Below are 19,146 nucleotides of genomic sequence, written 5' to 3' on the forward strand. Positions count from 1 at the left end.
ATAACACTTGAAATGTATATAAGAAATACTCAAGTTAATAAAAAAAAATACTCCAAAAAAAAAAAAAAGAAAATTAAGGTTCAAGTTAAACAATTTTAACTTTGTATCCATGTCTTGTAAGCTGGGCAGGGTGGCACATGCTGAGGTTGAGGTTGGTCTCGTATACATACTGAGTTTAAGGACAGCTAGAGCTATATAGTAAGACAAAACAAAGCAAAGACAAATATACAAACAAACAAACATCAAAACCCCACAAGTTTTTATTCCCAGAAATGAGGCGCTCATCAACAAAACCATCTATCATTACCATTCATAATACTAAGGGTATCATATTAACATTTTGTTTTAAACCTACTATAGTGACTCAGGTCTATAATATTAGCACTTCAGATGTAGTGGGAACACACACACACACACACACACACACACACACACACGAATGGGTTTGAGGTCAGCCTTATTTTTCTGAAATTACTGTATTGTCAATTCCTCTTTGTTTGGCTTAACAGTTTTTATTAAAAGGCTAAACAATTAATTAGAAACAGTATATGTATGGTAGTCAGAGGAGGGGAACTAGAGGTATCTTAATCTTTATGTGTACAGAAATGATCACATTTGTATCACGATTTTGCTTAGAAAGAGAATTTTAGCTTTCTCATGTACTCACAAAAACATGCTATTGCATTGTTTTAGATGCTTGTAAAAGTGGAAGTTACATAATATTTGAAAAAGCATTCCATTAAATACATATAGATTGAAACTAGCGTGCAACAGATGATCATCAGTAATCCAATGAAAAGTCACCATCAGCATAGCTCTTTATTGTCTTCCATAGGACTATAGAAAATCATAACCCTTTCATTCAGATGGCAATAGCATAATGTGAAAAGGGGATTTTTCTTCAAAGTTATTGGGCCTTACACAGTAGTTCTGTTCCTGGCTTTATCACAAGTGCTTGCTTATCAAGCTGGGAGCTTTCTCTGGGTTTAGTTTCCCTATCTCTAAGTCAACAAGATGAACCTCATGGGACCTTTTACTTCTTGTGTCTACGATTCTGAGCCAAAGGTCTGTAATTGATTACTTAGTTGGGTAACACAGAGTAAGTCAAAATCTATAATGAAAAGACCATTCACTACCCCACATACAAGTATATAATCCCCTGACTGTAAATAAAAACAGTGTGTAAGAATAAAAGAAAATCAGCATTTATCTGATTATTACAGTGTTCTAAAGGTCTACATACATATCTGTTCATTGGGCTTCTCAGTTTTCGCATTCATATTAATCTTCTTTCTTTTTTTAAAGATACAAGGTCTCACCCAATACAAACTTAGATGTCCTAGAACACAGAGATAGATCTATGTGCTTCTGCCTATATTTTACATATTAATATTTGAACTGAAAACGGTCTCCATTATGCCGTTTCCTAAAGGAGAAACTAAAGGAATATTTGAATACCAGAATGTGCTGTATTGTTAAAAGAAGAATTTTAGAGCCTAAGTGACCACAGATGTACACTGAATTAAATGTCACTCATTTTTTTCACATTGTGTTTGGAAGTCAAGAACGCTATCAAATATAGTCCAAGCTACAAGAGATTGTAGCAAAGCAAGCATCTACTACCTAGCACCTTGCCTGGTTGGCCACAATAAAGATCAGTAAATTAAGACGAGCAGAGTGACGACTACTGGGTACTAGGAGCTAAGAAGTGTTTTCATCTATGAAGTAATAGCCATTTCATAAACTGTATTCATTAATTTAACAAAAGTGATCCAGTTAGTAAATACTTTATCAAGATTTAAATGCAGGTTTTCAAACTTGCAGGTCCCTGCTCTCAGCTTACACCATACTGAAATAAGACCATTACTCACAAAGGGACATGGTTGCTATGGTTAAACTTTATAGGTCAAGCAATATACAGGCAAAATGTACCCTTTAGGACCCAGAAACACAAGTCCGAGGCAAAATAGAGGAGAGGAGAGGGAGAGGGAGAGGGAGAGGGAGAGGGAGAGGGAGAGGGAGAGGGAGAGGGAGAGAGAGAGGGAGAGGGAGAGGGAGGGGGAGGGGAGGGAGAGGGAGAGGGAGAGGAGAGGAGCAAATGGAAGTCACGAAGCAACCTCCAAAAGAATGTAAATCATGTACCATCTAATCCTTTCAAGGGCAATTCAGAAAGCTCTACACAAGCAAATAATTAATAAGTCCCCATGTTGGCAAATGTTCTACCACTGAGAAACACTCCTCCTCAGCACAATAATTATTACTTGTAGCACATTTTAAGGCCTGAAGTAATATGCACCATCAACAGGCACTGTGAATCATAATGGGATACAAGTGATAGGCTTTTTAAAAAGTAAATTACCGTTCAGAGTAATAATTACCACAGTTGGCATTATTATTTGTATATGACCATGTGTGTATACATATCTAAATGCATCAGTATCCTTAGAAGCATAAATGAATATATCCAACTTTGTATGAACAACTCATGAGTTAAAAAAAAGAGACTTTCTAGGGATTCCTAGGAAGTCCCAGAGACCTGGGATGGGGGAGGCTCCCAGGAGTCTATAGGGGTGACCTAAACCGAGATGCCTAACAGGGAGGACATGGAACCTGAAGAGACCACTCCTATAGCCAGGCAGGACCCCTAGTGGAGGGATAAAAAACACAGACCCACAAAACCTTTGACCCCAAATTTGTCCCATCTAAAAACAATGCAGGGACAAGGATGGAGCAAAGTCTGAAAGAATGGCCGACCAATAACCAGACCAACTTGAGACCCATCCCATGGGCAAACACCAATTTCTGATACTATTAATAATACTGTGTTATGCTTGCGGACATGATTTTGGCATAACTGCCCCCCTAAGACGCTCTACCCAGCAGCTGACTGAAACAGATGCAGATGCCCACAACCAAACATTAGATAGAGGTTGGGGACTCTTATGGAAGAGTTGAGGGAAGGACTGAAGGTGCTGAAGGGGACAGGAAGTCCAACTGAAGCAACTAACCTGGACACTTAGGAGCTTTCAGGGACCGAGCCACCAACCAAAGAACACACACAGGCTGGAGCAAGGCCCCTGACACATATATAGCAGATGTACAGCTGAGTCTCCATGTGGTTCCCCCAACAACTGCAACGGGGGCTGTCCCTAAAGCAGCTTGTCTGTGCAATCTGTTTTCCAGTAAGGGCTACCTTGTCTGGCCTCAGTAGGAAAGGATGCACCTGACACTACAGAGAACTGATGTTCCATTCATGTTGGGGGAAGTGGGGGGAGGAATCCTCTCAGAGGAGGAGAGGAGGAAAGGAGGAGAGGAGGAGAGGAGGAGAGGAGGAGAGGAGGAGAGGAGGGATTGGGGAAGGACAATGTGAAGGAGAACTAGGGGAGCAGTGATTGGGATATAAATAATTAAATAAAGAAACAAAACTTACCTTAGATGAGACTATTCTATTATCACAAAATCTCTGTGCAATGTAAGCTTCTGTTCCTGAAATGGGATGATTGCCAACAAATACTGTGCGTGTACCAACTCGTTTCTCTTCTCCAGCACACTACCGAAGAGAAAGAAGGAAATGGTTAACTTTTCACCGTGTTTCTCCATGGTTTTACGAATTCTGGTGAGTCAGAGAAGCAGGGAAAGGTAAAAACCCTGTCAAGAAATTAAAATCCACAAATCTCTTAGTTGCTGCCCTAGCAAAACTATTGTTTCAACCAACTGGTCTAAAGCCAACAGTACAATTCTAAAATAGTTACTTGCATTTACTCTTTTCTGTGTGTTTTCTTTAACAAATCTCATATTGTCAAGAAGGAAGATTCAATAATAAACTATACTTGAACAGATTTTGACACAAGTTTTGTCTAGGTCCTATGCAGGTCCATTCAATTCTCCCAAACAATAATTTACTAATCACAGTATAAGGCCTAGACCCATCCATCCACCTAAACTCATTTGTTTTTCCTCAAATTGTCATATTCTTCATCCTCTCATCCCCTATAAAGCAAATTAGGCTGAGTGGTAGTTCACAATTTTATATAAGTATATAGGAGGGCTGTCAGGAGTTTGAGGCCAGCCTGATTTCAAATACAAACAAACAAAACCCCCAAACAAAACAAAACACCTTAAAACAAACCAACTGCACAAATACAAAAGGGTTTATAGATATCTAAATCCCATTCGATTAGTTGAGCAACTTATTACAATTCTTTGGATCTCTAAAATATGTGGTAAAATTAATCAATCTACTGTCAACTAATTTAATAAAAAATTGGAGGGCATCTTATAAAAACAATACTGTATTTGTATTGCCAGCCCTATTATTTCAGCCATAGTCAAATGCAGCTCGACTATTATCTTTACAACAAAACTCTAACTTAGAAAAAATTAGGTTGGGAATATTTTATTTATTATACAACTTCTGAGGACCATCCTGTCAACTAACATATCAGAGAATAAAAAGCACAATACAAATTATTTCTAAACATTAAATAATTACTCATAATTTGTAAGTCAAGTCCTATTAATGGAATGATCACCCTTTCTATAAAGAAGCTGTATGATTCTTTGCTTTTATAGGAGTTTCCTTGTGATCTCCCAGAAAACTGTCCTGAAGTCTCACTTCAGACAATATATTTCTAGCGCCTCTTGGACATCTTTTAAAAGTAGACTCACTGAATCTAGAAGACCCGAAGTAATGCTTCAATATATGTAAAATCTGTTGGGACTTCATTGTTATCTCTATTTTAAAAAATTAAAAATTGAAGAAGACCTCAGAAGATGGAAAGATCTCCCATGCTCATGGATTGGCAGGATTAATATAGTAAAAATGGCCATTTTACCAAAAGCAATCTACAGATTCAATGCAATCCCCATCAAAATACCAATCCAATTCTTCAAAGAGTTAGACAGAACAATTTGCAAATTCATCTGGAATAACAAAAAACCCAGGATAGCTAAAGCTATCCTCAACAATAAAAGGACTTCAGGGGGAATCACTATCCCTGAACTCAAGCAGTATTACAGAGCAATAGTGATAAAAACTGCATGGTATTGGTACAGAGACAGACAGATAGACCAATGGAATAGAATTGAAGACCCAGAAATGAACCCACACACCTATGGTCACTTGATTTTTGACAAAGGAGCCAAAACCATCCAATGGAAAAAAGATAGCATTTTCAGCAAATGGTGCTGGTTCAACTGGAGGTCAACATGTAGAAGAATGCAGATCGATCCATGCTTATCACCCTGTACAAAGCTTAAGTCCAAGTGGATCAAGGACCTCCACATCAAACCAGACACACTCAAACTAATAGAAGAAAAACTAGGGAAGCATCTGGAACACATGGGCACTGGAAAAAATTTCCTGAACAAAACAACAATGGCTTATGCTCTAAGATCAAGAATCGACAAATGGGATCTCATAAAACTGCAAAGCTTCTGTAAGGCAAAGGACACTGTGGCTAGGACAAAACGGCAACCAACAGATTGGGAAAAGATCTTTACCAATCCTACAACAGATAGAGGCCTTATATCCAAAATATACAAAGAACTCAAGAAGTTAGACCGCAGGGAAACAAATAACCCTATTAAAAAATGGGGTTCAGAGCTAAACAAAGAATTCACAGCTGAGGAATGCCGAATGGCTGAGAGACACCTAAAGAAATGTTCAACATCTTTAGTCATAAGGGAAATGCAAATCAAAACAACCCTGAGATTTCACCTCACACCAATGCGATTGGCTAAGATCAAAAACTCAGGTGACAGCAGATGCTGGCGAGGATGTGGAGAAAGAGGAACACTCCTCCATTGTTGGTGGGATTGCAGACTGGTAAAACCATTCTGGAAATCAGTCTGGAGGTTCCTCAGAAAATTGGACATTGAACTGCCTGAGGATCCAGCTATACCTCTCTTGGGCATATACCCAAAAGATGCCTCAACATATAAAAGAGACACGTGCTCCACTATGTTCATCGCAGCCTTATTTATAATAGCCAGAAAATGGAAAGAACCCAGATGCCCTTCAAACAGAGGAATGGATACAGAAAATGTGGTACATCTACACAATGAAATATTACTCAGCTATCAAAAACAATGACTTTATGAAATTCGTAGGCAAATGGTTGGAACTGGAAAATATCATCCTGAGTGAGCTAACCCAATCACAGAAAGACATACATGGTATGCACTCATTGATAAGTGGCTATTAGCCCAAATGCTTGAATTACCCTAGATCCCTAGAACAAACGAAACTCAAGACGGATGATCAAAATGTGAATGCTTCACTCCTTCTTTAAATGAGGAAAAAGAATACCCTTGGCAGGGAAGGGAGAGGCAAAGATTAAAACAGAGACTGAAGGAACACCCATTCAGAGCCTGCCCCACATGTGGCCCATACATATACAGCCACCCAATTAGACAAGATAGATGAAGCAAAGAAGTGCAGACCGACAGGAGCCGGATGTAGATCGCTCCTGAGAGACACAGCCAGAATACAGCAAATATAGAGGCGAATGCCAGCAGCAAACCACTGAACTGAGAATAGGTACTCTATTGAAGGAATCAGAGAAAGAACTGGAAGAGCTTGAAGGGGCTCGAGACCCCAAAAGTACAACAATGCCAAGCAACCAGAGCTTCCAGGGACTAAGCCACTACCTAAAGACTATACATGGACTGACCCTGGACTCTGACCCCATAGGTAGCAATGAATATCCTAGTAAGAGCACCAGTGGAAGGGGAAGCCCTGGGTCCTGCTAAGACTGAACCCCCAGTGAACTATTCTATGGGGGGAGGGCGGCAATGGGGGGAGGGTTGGGAGGGGAACACCCATAAGGAAGGGGAGGGGGGAGGGGGATGTTTGCCCGGAAACCGGGAAAGGGAATAACACTCGAAATGTATATAAGAAATACTCAAGTTAATAAAAAAAAAAATTAAAATGGGAGTTGGAGAGATGAATTAACAGTTAAGAGGTTCGGAGGTTTCAATTCCCAGCAAGCTACATGGTGGCTTACAACCATCTGTAATGAGATCCGATGCCCTCTTCTGGTGTGTCTGATATATACAGTATATATATACACATATACATATATATATGAAATAAATCTTAAAAATACATAATTAAAAAATTTTACATATTTATGTGTATGGGTGATTTTTCTGTATGTCTGTGTCTGCTCAATGCCCAAGGAGGTGAGAATAGGACACTAAATCTCAAACTGGAATTATGAATGTTTGTGAGCTGTCATGCGGGAGGGAGCTGGGAACCAAACTTGGAAGAACAGCAGTGCTTTTAACCAATGAGCCATCTCTTTAGTCTTCTGCACTCTTTGCTTAGAATAGAATACATTTCTAACAAATTCAAGATAGTCTTTGATCATGTTATGTTAGAAACAGTATCTAAACAGTATCTAAACAGATAGTAACCAGTATTTGTAGATCCTCATTCTTATTTTTTTAATAATTCCTCAATTGCAGTATTTTGAGATACTAGCCACAAAGACTTTTTGTGAGTTATTCAAATGTCAAAGATAAATAATGTTAAAAGCAAGACTCCTTAAAAATTTCAAAGTTTTTCAAATGTTTACTATGTATATTTAATGTCTTCATTTATTTGTATGTTGTGAAGATATTATTTGTAAAACTTACCATAAAAAATAATACCTTCCTGAGTATAAAGGATGTTTTGCTATTTTAACTTAAGCTTATGAAATAATAAGTCTCTGCCTTCAAAATTTATACAAAGTCATCCAAAATAATTAGAAAACACTAACAGAAACCGAGGCTAAGCATTTATCTCAGTAGTAGAGTGTTTGCCTATCACATACAAGATCCTAGGTTTGATCACCACCACCACCACCACCACAAAAACATACTTTTTAAAAAGTAAAAGTCAACTGCAAGGAGTAGAGGAATCCATGAGTGAACGCATGTTATTTACATGAGATGCATTTCAAGTACACCAATGCCTCAGACCAATGAGAACGGTAAAATGTTCTCTCCATCAGGTTCAGTGAAACTGCAAAGCCTTCCCCTGATTCATGTATGGATGTTGATACTGTTTGCAAAAAATGCCTGCTTGGAGCCTCCTCCTGGATGCTCTGTAGCCCAGGACTGCTCCTCTATAGTAGACCTGCTTCCACATGCAGCAGTATACAACAAACGAACCTCCTCAGTTCAGACCTATAAAAACAGCGGTTCCAGGTTTCCTGGTGGGCTGTTGGTAGGCCTCTGCCACCTAATCCTAGCTTTTCTGTATTCGCATCTATTGTTTCTTCATTCCCGGCCCTGTTACCCAAGACTGTACACATGGTGCTCAGACATACATGCAGACAGAACACCCAAACACGGGAAATAAAAATAAATAAAAATATTTAAAGCAGGGGCTGGAGAGATGGCTCAGCGGTTAAGAGCACTGACTGTTCTTCCAGAGGTCCTGAGTTCAATTCCCAGCAACCACATGGTTGCTTACAACCATCTGTAATGGGATCTGGTGCCCTCTTCTGGTGTGCCTGGAAAGAGCAACAGTGTGCTCATATACATTAAATAAATAAATCTTTAAAAAAAAGTGAAAAAAATATTTAAAGCAAAAAGAAGGATGAGACAGAGACCAATGAAGAAGAGAGGGCCAGTAGAGCAGAATGTTACTACCACTGCCAATATGGCTTCTCCTCTCAATTACAGTGGCTATCTAATTAGCTTAAGATGAAAATGAATGGGCTGGAGAGAGATGGCTCAGTAGTGAAGAACACTGACTATTCTCCCAGAGGTCCTGAGTCCAATTCCCAGCACCCACATGGTGGCTCACAACCATCTGTAATGGGATCTGATGCCCTCTCCGGGTGTGTCTAAAGAGAGTGATGGGGTATACACATACATAAAATAATAATTAAAAAAACATGAAAATGAACTAGCAGTTTCCAATTTTTAAATTATCTTCAACTTCTTTGGTCCTGGGAAGAAAATATATAATATCAGGTACATGTTTTTATGAATCCTACAGAGATGAATGACATTTACATTTTCACTAAGATGTTTCCACACACCTCTCTTTCCAGCTCCATAAATTTGAAAATAGATTGAAATTATGCACAAGTAGGTGCGTATCTATAGACAGATCCTTCAAGTGGATCTTAGATGGCAAAAGAGAGCATGAGAGAAGCTATATAATACATATTTTTTTATTAACTTGAGTATTTCTTATTTGCATTTCGAGTGTTATTCCCTTTCCCGGTTTCCGGGCCAACATCCCCCTAGCCCCTCCCCCTCCCCTTCTTTTTTTTTTCTTTTTAATTAACTTGAGTATTTCTTATATATATTTCGAATGTTATTCCCTTTCCCGGTTTCCGGGCAAACATCCCCCTCCCCCTCCCCTTCCTTATGGGTGTTCCCCTCCCCATCCTCCCCACATTGCCGCCCTCCCCCCAACAGTCTAGTTCACTGGGGGTCCAGTCTTAGCAGGACCCAGGGCTTCCCCTTCCACTGGTGCTCTTACTAGGATATTCATTGCTACCTATGAGGTCGGAGTCCAGGGTCAGTCCATGTATAGTCTTTAGGTAGTGGCTTAGTCCCTGGAAGCTCTGGTTGCTTGGCATTGTTGTTCATATGGGGTCTCGAGCCCCTTCAAGCTTTCCAGTTCTTTCTCTGATTCCTTCAACGGGGGTCCTATTCTCAGTTCAGTGGTTTGCTGCTGGCATTCGCCTCTGTATTTGCTGCATTCTGGCTGTGTCTCTCAGGAGAAATCTACATGTGGCTCCTGTCTGCCTGCACTTCTTTGCTTCATCCATCTTGTCTAATTGGGTGGCTGTATATGTATGGGCCACATGTGGGGCAGGCTCTGAATGGGTGTTCCTCCTGTCTCTGTTTTAATCTTTGCCTCTCTATTCCCTGCCAAGGGTATTCTTGTTCCCCTTTAAAAGAAGGAGTGAACCATTCACATTTTGATCATCCGTCTGGAGTTTCATGTGTTCTAGGCATCTAGGGTAATTCAAGCATTTGGGCTAATAGCCACTTATCAATGAGTGCATACCATGTGTGTTTTTCTGTGATTGGGTTACCTCACTCAGGATGATATTTTCCAGTTCCAACCATTTGCCTACGAATTTCATAAACTCGTTGTTTTTGATAGCTGAGTAATATTTCATTGTGTAGATGTACCACATTTTCTGTATCCATTCCTCTGTTGAAGGGCATCTGGGTTCTTTCCAGCTTCTGGCTATTATAAATAAGGCTGCTATGAACATAGTGGAGCACGTGTCTTTTTTATATGTTGGGGCATCTTTTGGGTATATGCCCAAGAGAGGTATAGCTGGATCCTCAGGCAGTTCAATGTCCAATTTTCTGAAGAACCTCCAGACTGATTTCCAGAATGGCTGTACCAGTCTGCAATCCCACCAACAATGGAGGAGTGTTCCTCTTTCTCCACATCCTCGCCAGCATCTGCTGTCACCTGAGTTTTTGATCTTTGCCATGATCACTGGTGTGAGGTGAAATCTCAGGGTTGTTTTGATTTGCATTTCCCTTATGACTAAAGATGTTGAACGTTTCTTTAGGTGTTTCTCAGCCATTCGGCATTCCCCAGCTGTGAATTCTTTGTTTAGCTCTGAACCCCATTTTTAATAGGGTTATTTGTCTCCCTGCGGTCTAACTTCTTGAGTTCTTTGTATATTTTGGATATAAGGCCTCTATCTGTTGTAGGATTGGTAAAGATCTTTTCCCAATCTGTTGGTTGCCGTTTTGTCCTAACCACAGTGTCCTTTGCCTTACAGAAGCTTTGCAGTTTTATGAGATCCCATTTGTCGATTCTTGATCTTAGAGCATAAGCCATTGGTGTTTTGTTCAGGAAATTTTCTCCAGTGACCATGTGTTCGAGATGCTGCCCTAGTTTTTCTTCTATTAGTTTTGAGTGTATCTGGTTTGATGTGGAGGTCCTTGATCCACTTGGACTTAAGCTTTGTACAGGGTGATAAGCATGGATCGATCTGCATTCTTCTACATGTTGACCTCCAGTTGAACCAGCACCATTTGCTGAAAATGCTATCTTTTTTCCATTGGATGGTTTTGGCTCCTTTGTCAAAAATCAGGTGCCCATAGGTGTGTGGGTTCATTTCTGGGTCTTCAATTCTGTTCCATTGGTCTATCTGTCTGTCTCTGTACCAATACCATGCAGTTTTTATCACTATTGCTCTGTAATACTGCTTGAGTTCAGGAATAGTGATTCCCCCTGAAGTCCTTTTATTGTTGAGGATAGTTTTAGCTATCCTGGGTTTTTTGTTATTCCAGATGAATTTGCAAATTGTTCTGTCTAACTCTTTGAAGAAATGGATTGGTATTTTGATGGGGATTGCACTTAATCTGTAGATCGCTTTTGGTAAAATGGCCATTTTTACTATATTAATCCTGCCAATCCATGAGCATGGGAGATCTTTCCATCTTCTGAGGTCTTCTTCAATTTCTTTCTTCAGAGCCTTGAAGTTCTTATTGTACAGATCTTTTACTTGCTTTGTTAAAGTCACACCGAGGCACTTTTTATTATTTGGGTCTATTATGAAGGGTGTCGTTTCCCAAATTTCTTTCTCAGCTTGTTTCTCTTTTGTGTAGAGGAAGGCTACTGATTTATTTGAGTTAATTTTATACTCAGCCACTTTGCTGAAGTTGTTTATCAGCTTTAGTAGTTCTCTGGTACATATTTCCAAAGTTTTCAAAGCAGATCTTTTAATGTACGAAAGGAAGGTTTAAGTTTGAACCTGCATGAGGCCTGGAGAGGGTTGATATGAAGCATGTGCCTTTTCCATATTTGCTTTACCCTAATTCTTTTGAAACTGGAGTCTCTGTTGGAATAAATGTCACATACAACGACAACTATAAATTTGTGTAACTTTACTGTAACTCTCCACTTGCTGCCAATGTAGAGTGGTAAAGCAGTAGTGTTCGTTCTTGTGATTTTAAATAATATAGGTGCTTTTGCCAAAGCAGAGAAATCCAAGAAGGAAACATTAAGAAACAATCTCATTTGGATGGAAGACAATATAGTTTTAGTGTAGGAGTATGTAATTCCTGTCACTGGCAGTGCATTTAAGTTCATTAGGAGTCCATCTTGTGTTGGACTGAGTCCCATCCAAATGTCTTTAGCAACATTATTTTTTAAGCCTGAAATAGGCTAGCACCAACTGTATTTTACTGACACAAACATTACTTAAATAGTATTCTTTAACTGTAAAAACATAAAAATTATACTTAGAACATATGCATAACAGAGAATAAAGCTTAAATGTATTTCCCAAGATTAAAATTGACCGCCTTAGGGGCTGGAGAGATGGCTCAGCGGTTAAGAGCACCCGACTGCTCTTCCAGAGGTCCTGAGTTCAATTCCCAGCAACCACATGGTGGCTCACAACCATCTGTAAGGAGATCAGATGCCCTCTTCTGGTGTGTCTGAAGACAGCTACAGTGTACTTATATATAATAAATGAACAAATAAAAAAAAAATGACCGCCTTAGCCGGCACTTGGGAGGCAGGAGAACTGGCGATTCTAGGCCAGCTGGGCAATGCAGGACCCCATCTCAGCAAACAAAAATCACCCTCCTGTGCCTAAATAGTTTTTGAAACACACACACACAACACACACACACACACACACACACACACACACACACACACGAATTTATACAAAAATAATCACTCAAAACAGCAAAAACCAGAGAAGATGCTATTCTCAATTATGACAATCTCTGTTCCATGGCTTTGATATTCATTTTAAAAGGAAAACTATTAAAGTATAATTTATTTCTTGATTGCATTCAGACCTTTGCTGAATAAGTAAGAACCTCAATATAAAATTTTAACTACAAAAGCTAACAGTGGAGTGGAAACAAAACCTATCTTGCCATCCTTTTCAGGTCTGGCAAAGTTAAATATATCACCTAGCCATATATAAGTGTGATTATTAATCTTGACCATGCATCACCTTTACATTCACACTGATACATGGGCCTATTGCTTAATATTTTTCTGGATGTTTCACAGGTCAAAAAATTATAAAAGCAGCCCTGAAAATTACTTACTGTATTAAAATTATGTTTACCGCCAACTATCATCCTATAAATATTCAATATAGTAGTCATAATCCTGCCTACAATTTTTCTTCAGGTTACAATATTTTGAAAAATTTGCTTTTATATGGTAAAATTCAAAAAACTCACCACCAAACAATGCGTCTTCAGACCACTTTAATCTGTTCACAAAATGAAAATTTTATTTGATGCTTCATTTTGTATGTGTCTAGGCCTTCATTTACATAATTAATAATGAAACTTATAGGCACTAATATAATGCAAAGCTATCCTTATTATTTGCAAATGAACTTAGCAGATGTTACCCTTGATAATTACATAATTGTTTTGGTCAGACTCCTTTCTTTGAGTTCCTATAATAAATAAAAGCTAAGAAAGACACTAATTAAACTTGAAAATAGCTGGAAAGGTGGATCAACAGTTAAGATAGCACTGGGTACTCTTCCAGAAGTCATAGGGCAGCACACAATTGTTTATAACTCCTGCTAGGAAATCTGATATAATCTTTTGACTTCCCCTAGTACCAGGCATGCACGTGATGCACAGACATACGAGCAGCCAAAACACCATACACATAAAATAAACAAATATAAATTAAATTAAAATAAACTGAAGACATGGAAATGATTTTAAGCTATTCACACCCCAACCAAAGCTATTTTCTTCCTTGAAATGTTTGTATATTGTAACTGTACAACCAGGCTAAAAAAATGGAAAAATATCACAAAGTGAAAAAAATGACATTTGATCAAAAGTTCAGATGCCTATTTAATCTCCGCCCAAAGTCAGATAACTATCCCAGGATTTGTGGGGAGCAGTATAGGGAGGGGAATAGTACAGTGCTACAAAATGACTGCATGATATTAAGCTTCTTGGTTAAAATTACTATAATGTGTTCAACGATCAATTATCTGGGGCTTCCAAGTTCATTCCATTCTAACAAACCAAGGTAAATAATACTCATTTCAATTTACCGTCATAATGTGAAAATGAATCTTAAGAATGTATGTTCCACATTTTGCTTTTACTGCAACCTCTTAAGCTCCTTTTACCTGAGTTAGTAAAGCCATCAGAAAGGACATTTTGTTTGTCTTTGCCTTTAGATCTTAATTATGGTTTTATTTACAGAAATCTGTAAGCATCTGATCAAAACACAGTTAAGTGCATGAAATACATGTCTACACAGAAGTGTAGACACAAACTGGCATTACCTACTGGTAGTATATTTAACTGAATAAAAATTGCTACCAGACATATATTAAGCTCTATACAAACATATCCAATCTGCAAGTACAATACTTCAAAAGAGCTGACATGAGAACGTAAAGAACAACACTGTGTTGGAAGCTTGCAACTAAACGTTTCCTTTTCTCAATGTGATCTACTGAACAGTTTAAGTTTACTGAAACAACCAAACGTAAGCATTCCCATACTTTGCCCTCACTCAGAGCGACAGAAATATAAATAAAATTCAGCTTTCCTAAAAGATTACTTAATACAGTTGATGGACCAAAATGCTGTCAGCATTTTGTAATTCACAATTCTAACAGGAATTTTAAAACCATGATTCAGAGGTTGCTTTATTTAAAGACTGTAACCTGAGTCTCCTAAAGTTCCTAATGGTACACAGTAACTTAATTTTATTAGTAGTATCTTTCATAATTAGGATATAGCCTTACAAAATACATAATTAGAGATGAACACATCTTTACAAGGTGACAAAGTTTTTTGTTCTTGCTACCCATATCTATATACTACCTTTTATCCTAAACATGTAACAAACCTTAAAACTCTAAATAGAATGGTAGATAAGTTCTAAAATCAGAGAAAGAGAACCAGGCAATTTAGCTAAGTACTGATGACTGCCCACAGAAAAGGAACAAATACACCAACAAAAGGAAAGCAAGAAGGAGGTTCCTGGGTAACAGGAAAACAGAATAAAATACAGATTACAAACCTCAGAGGTGTTAGAAAAAGATGAGGCCATCTGCAGACTGACTTGAAATTTTCTAACAGAAAGCAGCTAAATTGCAGAGAGAAGACTGCAGAGCATTAAGAAGTTGTACCGATCCCTGTAATCCTTGCAAAGTTTCCTGGAATTTAGGATGAAAGCCAACTTTGGTTGAGGAGTTTATGTACTTCTGTGGGAGGTGGCAAGAAGTATTAGAGGACCTTAAAGAGTTAGTTTAGAAACAGCACTCTAGTGGATTGGCGTCTGATACTGTGGCACTTCATGTCTGTCTACTACTTTTCTCTAAAAATCCTAATCTGTCTTGGTAATGTCAATTTGAGCATATTTTTCAAATATTAGTATCTTGGCACAGTATTGTATTCTTTCTTCATCTTAGAAAATTTCTCTGTTCCTTGCCTTAATCCCTATCCACAATAAACAAACAATGATGACAATTACATTTCTTAGGACAATTCATAAGTGTTAATTATATATATTTGATTTTGTCAAACTGGGTCTCACTATGCAGCACTGGCTGACCTAGAAACAGGGTGGCCTAAAACTCACACCTGATTCAGCCTCTTGCCCAATTTAATTGAAACGTTAATCTTAGATCTTTGAATAGTTTAAGAGAAATATTCTAGGTGTTTGCTATGAATCACTGTGATTTTCCTTAAGAAACTATGACAATCTTAAATTTTGAAGTAACATATGAAAGAGAAGAAAATGGTTTCTGTGGAAAGTTTATTTAGGAATAGAAAATTCTCTTTATTATTTAGAGATTTCATAGGTATGAGAGTTTTGTTGCAAACAGCAATATCCAGCAAAAAGAACCACCAAATAGAGGAAGTACCTAAAATCAATATTATTACCCAGAAGAGATAAATTCTTATTCAAGAACTACTTTCTATATCAGAAAAGAAAAAAATATTACAGTATAAGGAAAAGTTCTGGCTAAAGTATAAGAGACAAAAAGGAAGAAGTATATGATGGTATGAACAGGGTTTTATTTCACTTCTGTCTTAATTACTCAGTTTCCATTGCTGTGAACAGATACCACGACCAAGGCAACTCTCACAAAGGACAACGTTTAATTGAGGCTGGCTTACAGGTTGAGAGGTTCAGTCCATTATCATCATGGCGGGAAGCATGGCAGCATCCAGGCAGGCATGGTGCAGGAGGAGCTGAAAGTTCGCTATCTTCCTCTGAAGGCTGCTGGAAGAAGACTGGCTTCCAGGCAGCTAGGGTGTGGGCCTTAAATCCCATACCCACTGACACACCTACTCCAACAGGGCCACATCCTATAATAGTGCCACTCCCTGGGCCAAGCAGCCTGTGTTCTAACTACAGAGCTATCTCTCTAGCTCCAAAACTAAATTATCCTTAAAAGATGCTTAGAAGATTTTGCCAAAATCAGTAAATGTTTTGAAGTAAAAGAGACAACTCTTAAGAGTATCCTGAGATATAGAAAAAACATTAAATAAATAATAATTTGTAAATTTTAAAATACCTGCTTGCTTTGTTAAATCTCAGTGTCTGAGAACTGCCAATTAGGAACCCACAATAAACATAAACTGCCAAGAATACCAGAATGTACTACTTAATTTTTCCCAAAAGTGCATTATGTGGAACGAATTAACAATAATGTTCCTTATAGAAGTAGCAAACCCAATACATAACCATTCCTTCTGGCTCCACATAAATATTTATATAGTATAAGCATTTAAAAGTTTGAAAAGGAACTATTTTAACTATATATATTAGCCTTTCCCATGATTATTTGACTATATGACTTTCTCCCTAAAAAAGACCCCAATGCTATCACACTTAATATATGATTTGGTACTACTCCAGTTTTTACTGCACCAAACATTTAGATTATAGCTATACTGGATTCTATTGGCAAGAATAGCACCCACCATTCACAATTAGTCATTCTGATATTTCTATCTTCATATACCAAATTAGATATTAAGTATTTGGCCATGAAACCAGAAGGTTTTGCTTCTACAGTTCAATTATGAGAGACAAGGAGCCGGAGGATCGTAGTCCTAAGCACCTTCTGCTTCCAACTGGTCTCTGTGTGCTTTGGGAAAGCCCTGGCACTAGAGCTTCTGTATGTAACTGGCATAGAGCTTGACTAGAACATCTTATTTAAGAGGATGAATAACATTTGCAAATACATCTAGCATTGAAAACTTGCACTGTGGCTTAAGTTGCTGTACAATTTGGCTACCTGAATTTAGTCAAGACTTCTAAAATAAAATAAGTAATTCAAGGGCAAGAAAGAGAGTGTTTGAAAATAAAAAAAAATAATTTACAGACACACATGAAGTATGTTGGAATAAAAATTTATTTGTAGGCTTCTAAGCAAAGAAAAATAGATAAAACATTTTAAAAGGCACAGACCAGAAAGACTCATATGCTAATGTTTTCTCAAAATGTGTAAGCACAAAGTAACTACATTAAGCTCCCTCAAGATATTCATCTTGTACACTAAAAGATTTGCTGGTTCATTTATGCTTTACAGATATCAATTTAAATCACTACATTTAAATTTTATTTAATGTTAACCAGTACATGTGAAAAAAAGAATGCCCCCTCAATTCTGCCTGTTATTGTAGAGCCCACTTATAGAACGACATCCATGTCCTCACACCTAAAAGTACAAGTAATTGCAAATGAAAACATGCTAAGTGACATAAGGGCAATCTTAAAAACTAAGCCATTTCGAATTATGAATTTTAACTATCACAGGATTGTTATAAAATATTTAAAAATATTGTATCTAGAGACAAACCTCCTTGAGAGATTCCTAATGATATTCTGCTATCCTCATAGACTAGAGCCTAGTCTAAGCAATCATCAAAAGAAAGATGTCATCCAGCATCCAATGGGAGGAGATATAGACACTCACAGCCAAACATTAGGCAGAGATCAGGGAATCCTGTGGAAGAGGAGGAGAAGGAAGAGTAGAGGACACAATGAAAACATAGCCCACAGAATCAACTAAGCAGGGCTCCTAGGGGCTCCTAGAGACAGGGGTGACACTCAGGAAGCCTGTATGGTTCTGATCTCGATTATATATATATATATATATATATATATATATATATATATATATATTTGTGGAGCTTAGTGTTTTTGTGAGACTTCTAACAGTATGGATACTGTCTCTGAGTCTTTTGCCTGCTTTTGGGACCCTTTTCCCCCTACTGGGTTGCGCTGCTCAGCTGTGATCTAAGGATAGATGCCTAGTCTTACTGTAACTTGTTATGCCATATCACAAGAGTGAGTCTAAGCCTGACACTGCCTGGAGAGCCTGGAACCAGAGGCTGGATAGCCTAGAAACCTAGGCCAGAGCCAAACACAGTAAGCAAATAAAATACAATATAAAAATAAAAAGTCAATGAAATGATCCCTAAAGATACTCTGTTATATTTACAGACCAGAGCCTAGAAAATATTTTTACATATAAAATATTCTAATTATAGTTTCTCTTTCCCTGACCACTTCCCCATCCCAGGTTCATCTCTATCTTCCCTCCCATTTGGATCACACCCTGTCTCCTTAGACAACAAAGAGGTATCTATTGGATAATAATAAAATAAAATATGATATAATAAGACAAAACAAAAATCATCAGAATAGGATAAAACAAACGGAAGGAAAATAGTCAAAGTAAAAGCACAAGAAACACATAGATGGAGAGACACAAACAAGAATCCTATAAAAAACACAAAACCAGAAGCTGTACTATGTACAAAAGGGGTCTGTAAGGTTAAAAGTAAAAAAAAAAGCTGTGACATGACACTGTGAGATGAGGAACCTCTAAAGATACTGAGAGTTCATTTTCTGTAGGCTAGGGATGCAGCCTACACTTGAGAGTAGTCTGTTTACCCAGGGAGACTCTGTTGTAAAAGCTAAGACCCGGTGTGCTGGAATTCTTGACTCTCAGACAGCAAGACTTCGACTGACTCTAGGGTGAAGGGCTCCTTTCAACTGCCGTGTCCTCCTAACTTTCTCTTTCTGTCCTGCATCAGGTTTTGATTCTACTTTGCATTCCTTCCTCTCTGGTCTAACAGGCTCACTTCTGAAACTGGGATCTCATAAGCTACTGTCAAACAAGA

The 19,146-nt window shown here is 38.1% G+C and overlaps 1 protein-coding gene across 12 annotated transcripts in view; it reads right to left on the reverse strand.

Annotated features, from left to right (window-relative positions):
- The window catches only part of Atp11c (ATPase phospholipid transporting 11C), a 187,645-nt gene that overhangs the window by 99,324 nt on the left and 69,175 nt on the right, over positions 1-19,146 (reverse strand). For 6 of the 12 annotated variants that reach the window (XM_039100444.2, XM_039100447.2, XM_039100445.2 and 3 more), the window contains one exon: positions 3,431-3,550. In XM_039100444.2, coding sequence (XP_038956372.1) covers positions 3,431-3,550 — 120 coding nt within the window. Of the gene's footprint in view, positions 1-3,430; positions 3,551-15,022; positions 18,065-19,146 lie in introns of those variants that run through there. The other 6 variants (XM_017602409.3, XM_017602410.3, XM_039100448.2 and 3 more) reach the window with 2 other exon arrangements.

The sequence above is a fragment of the Rattus norvegicus genome, chromosome X (genome assembly GCF_036323735.1).
Source record: "Rattus norvegicus strain BN/NHsdMcwi chromosome X, GRCr8, whole genome shotgun sequence".
In the NCBI taxonomy this organism is placed as follows: domain Eukaryota; kingdom Metazoa; phylum Chordata; class Mammalia; order Rodentia; family Muridae; genus Rattus; species Rattus norvegicus.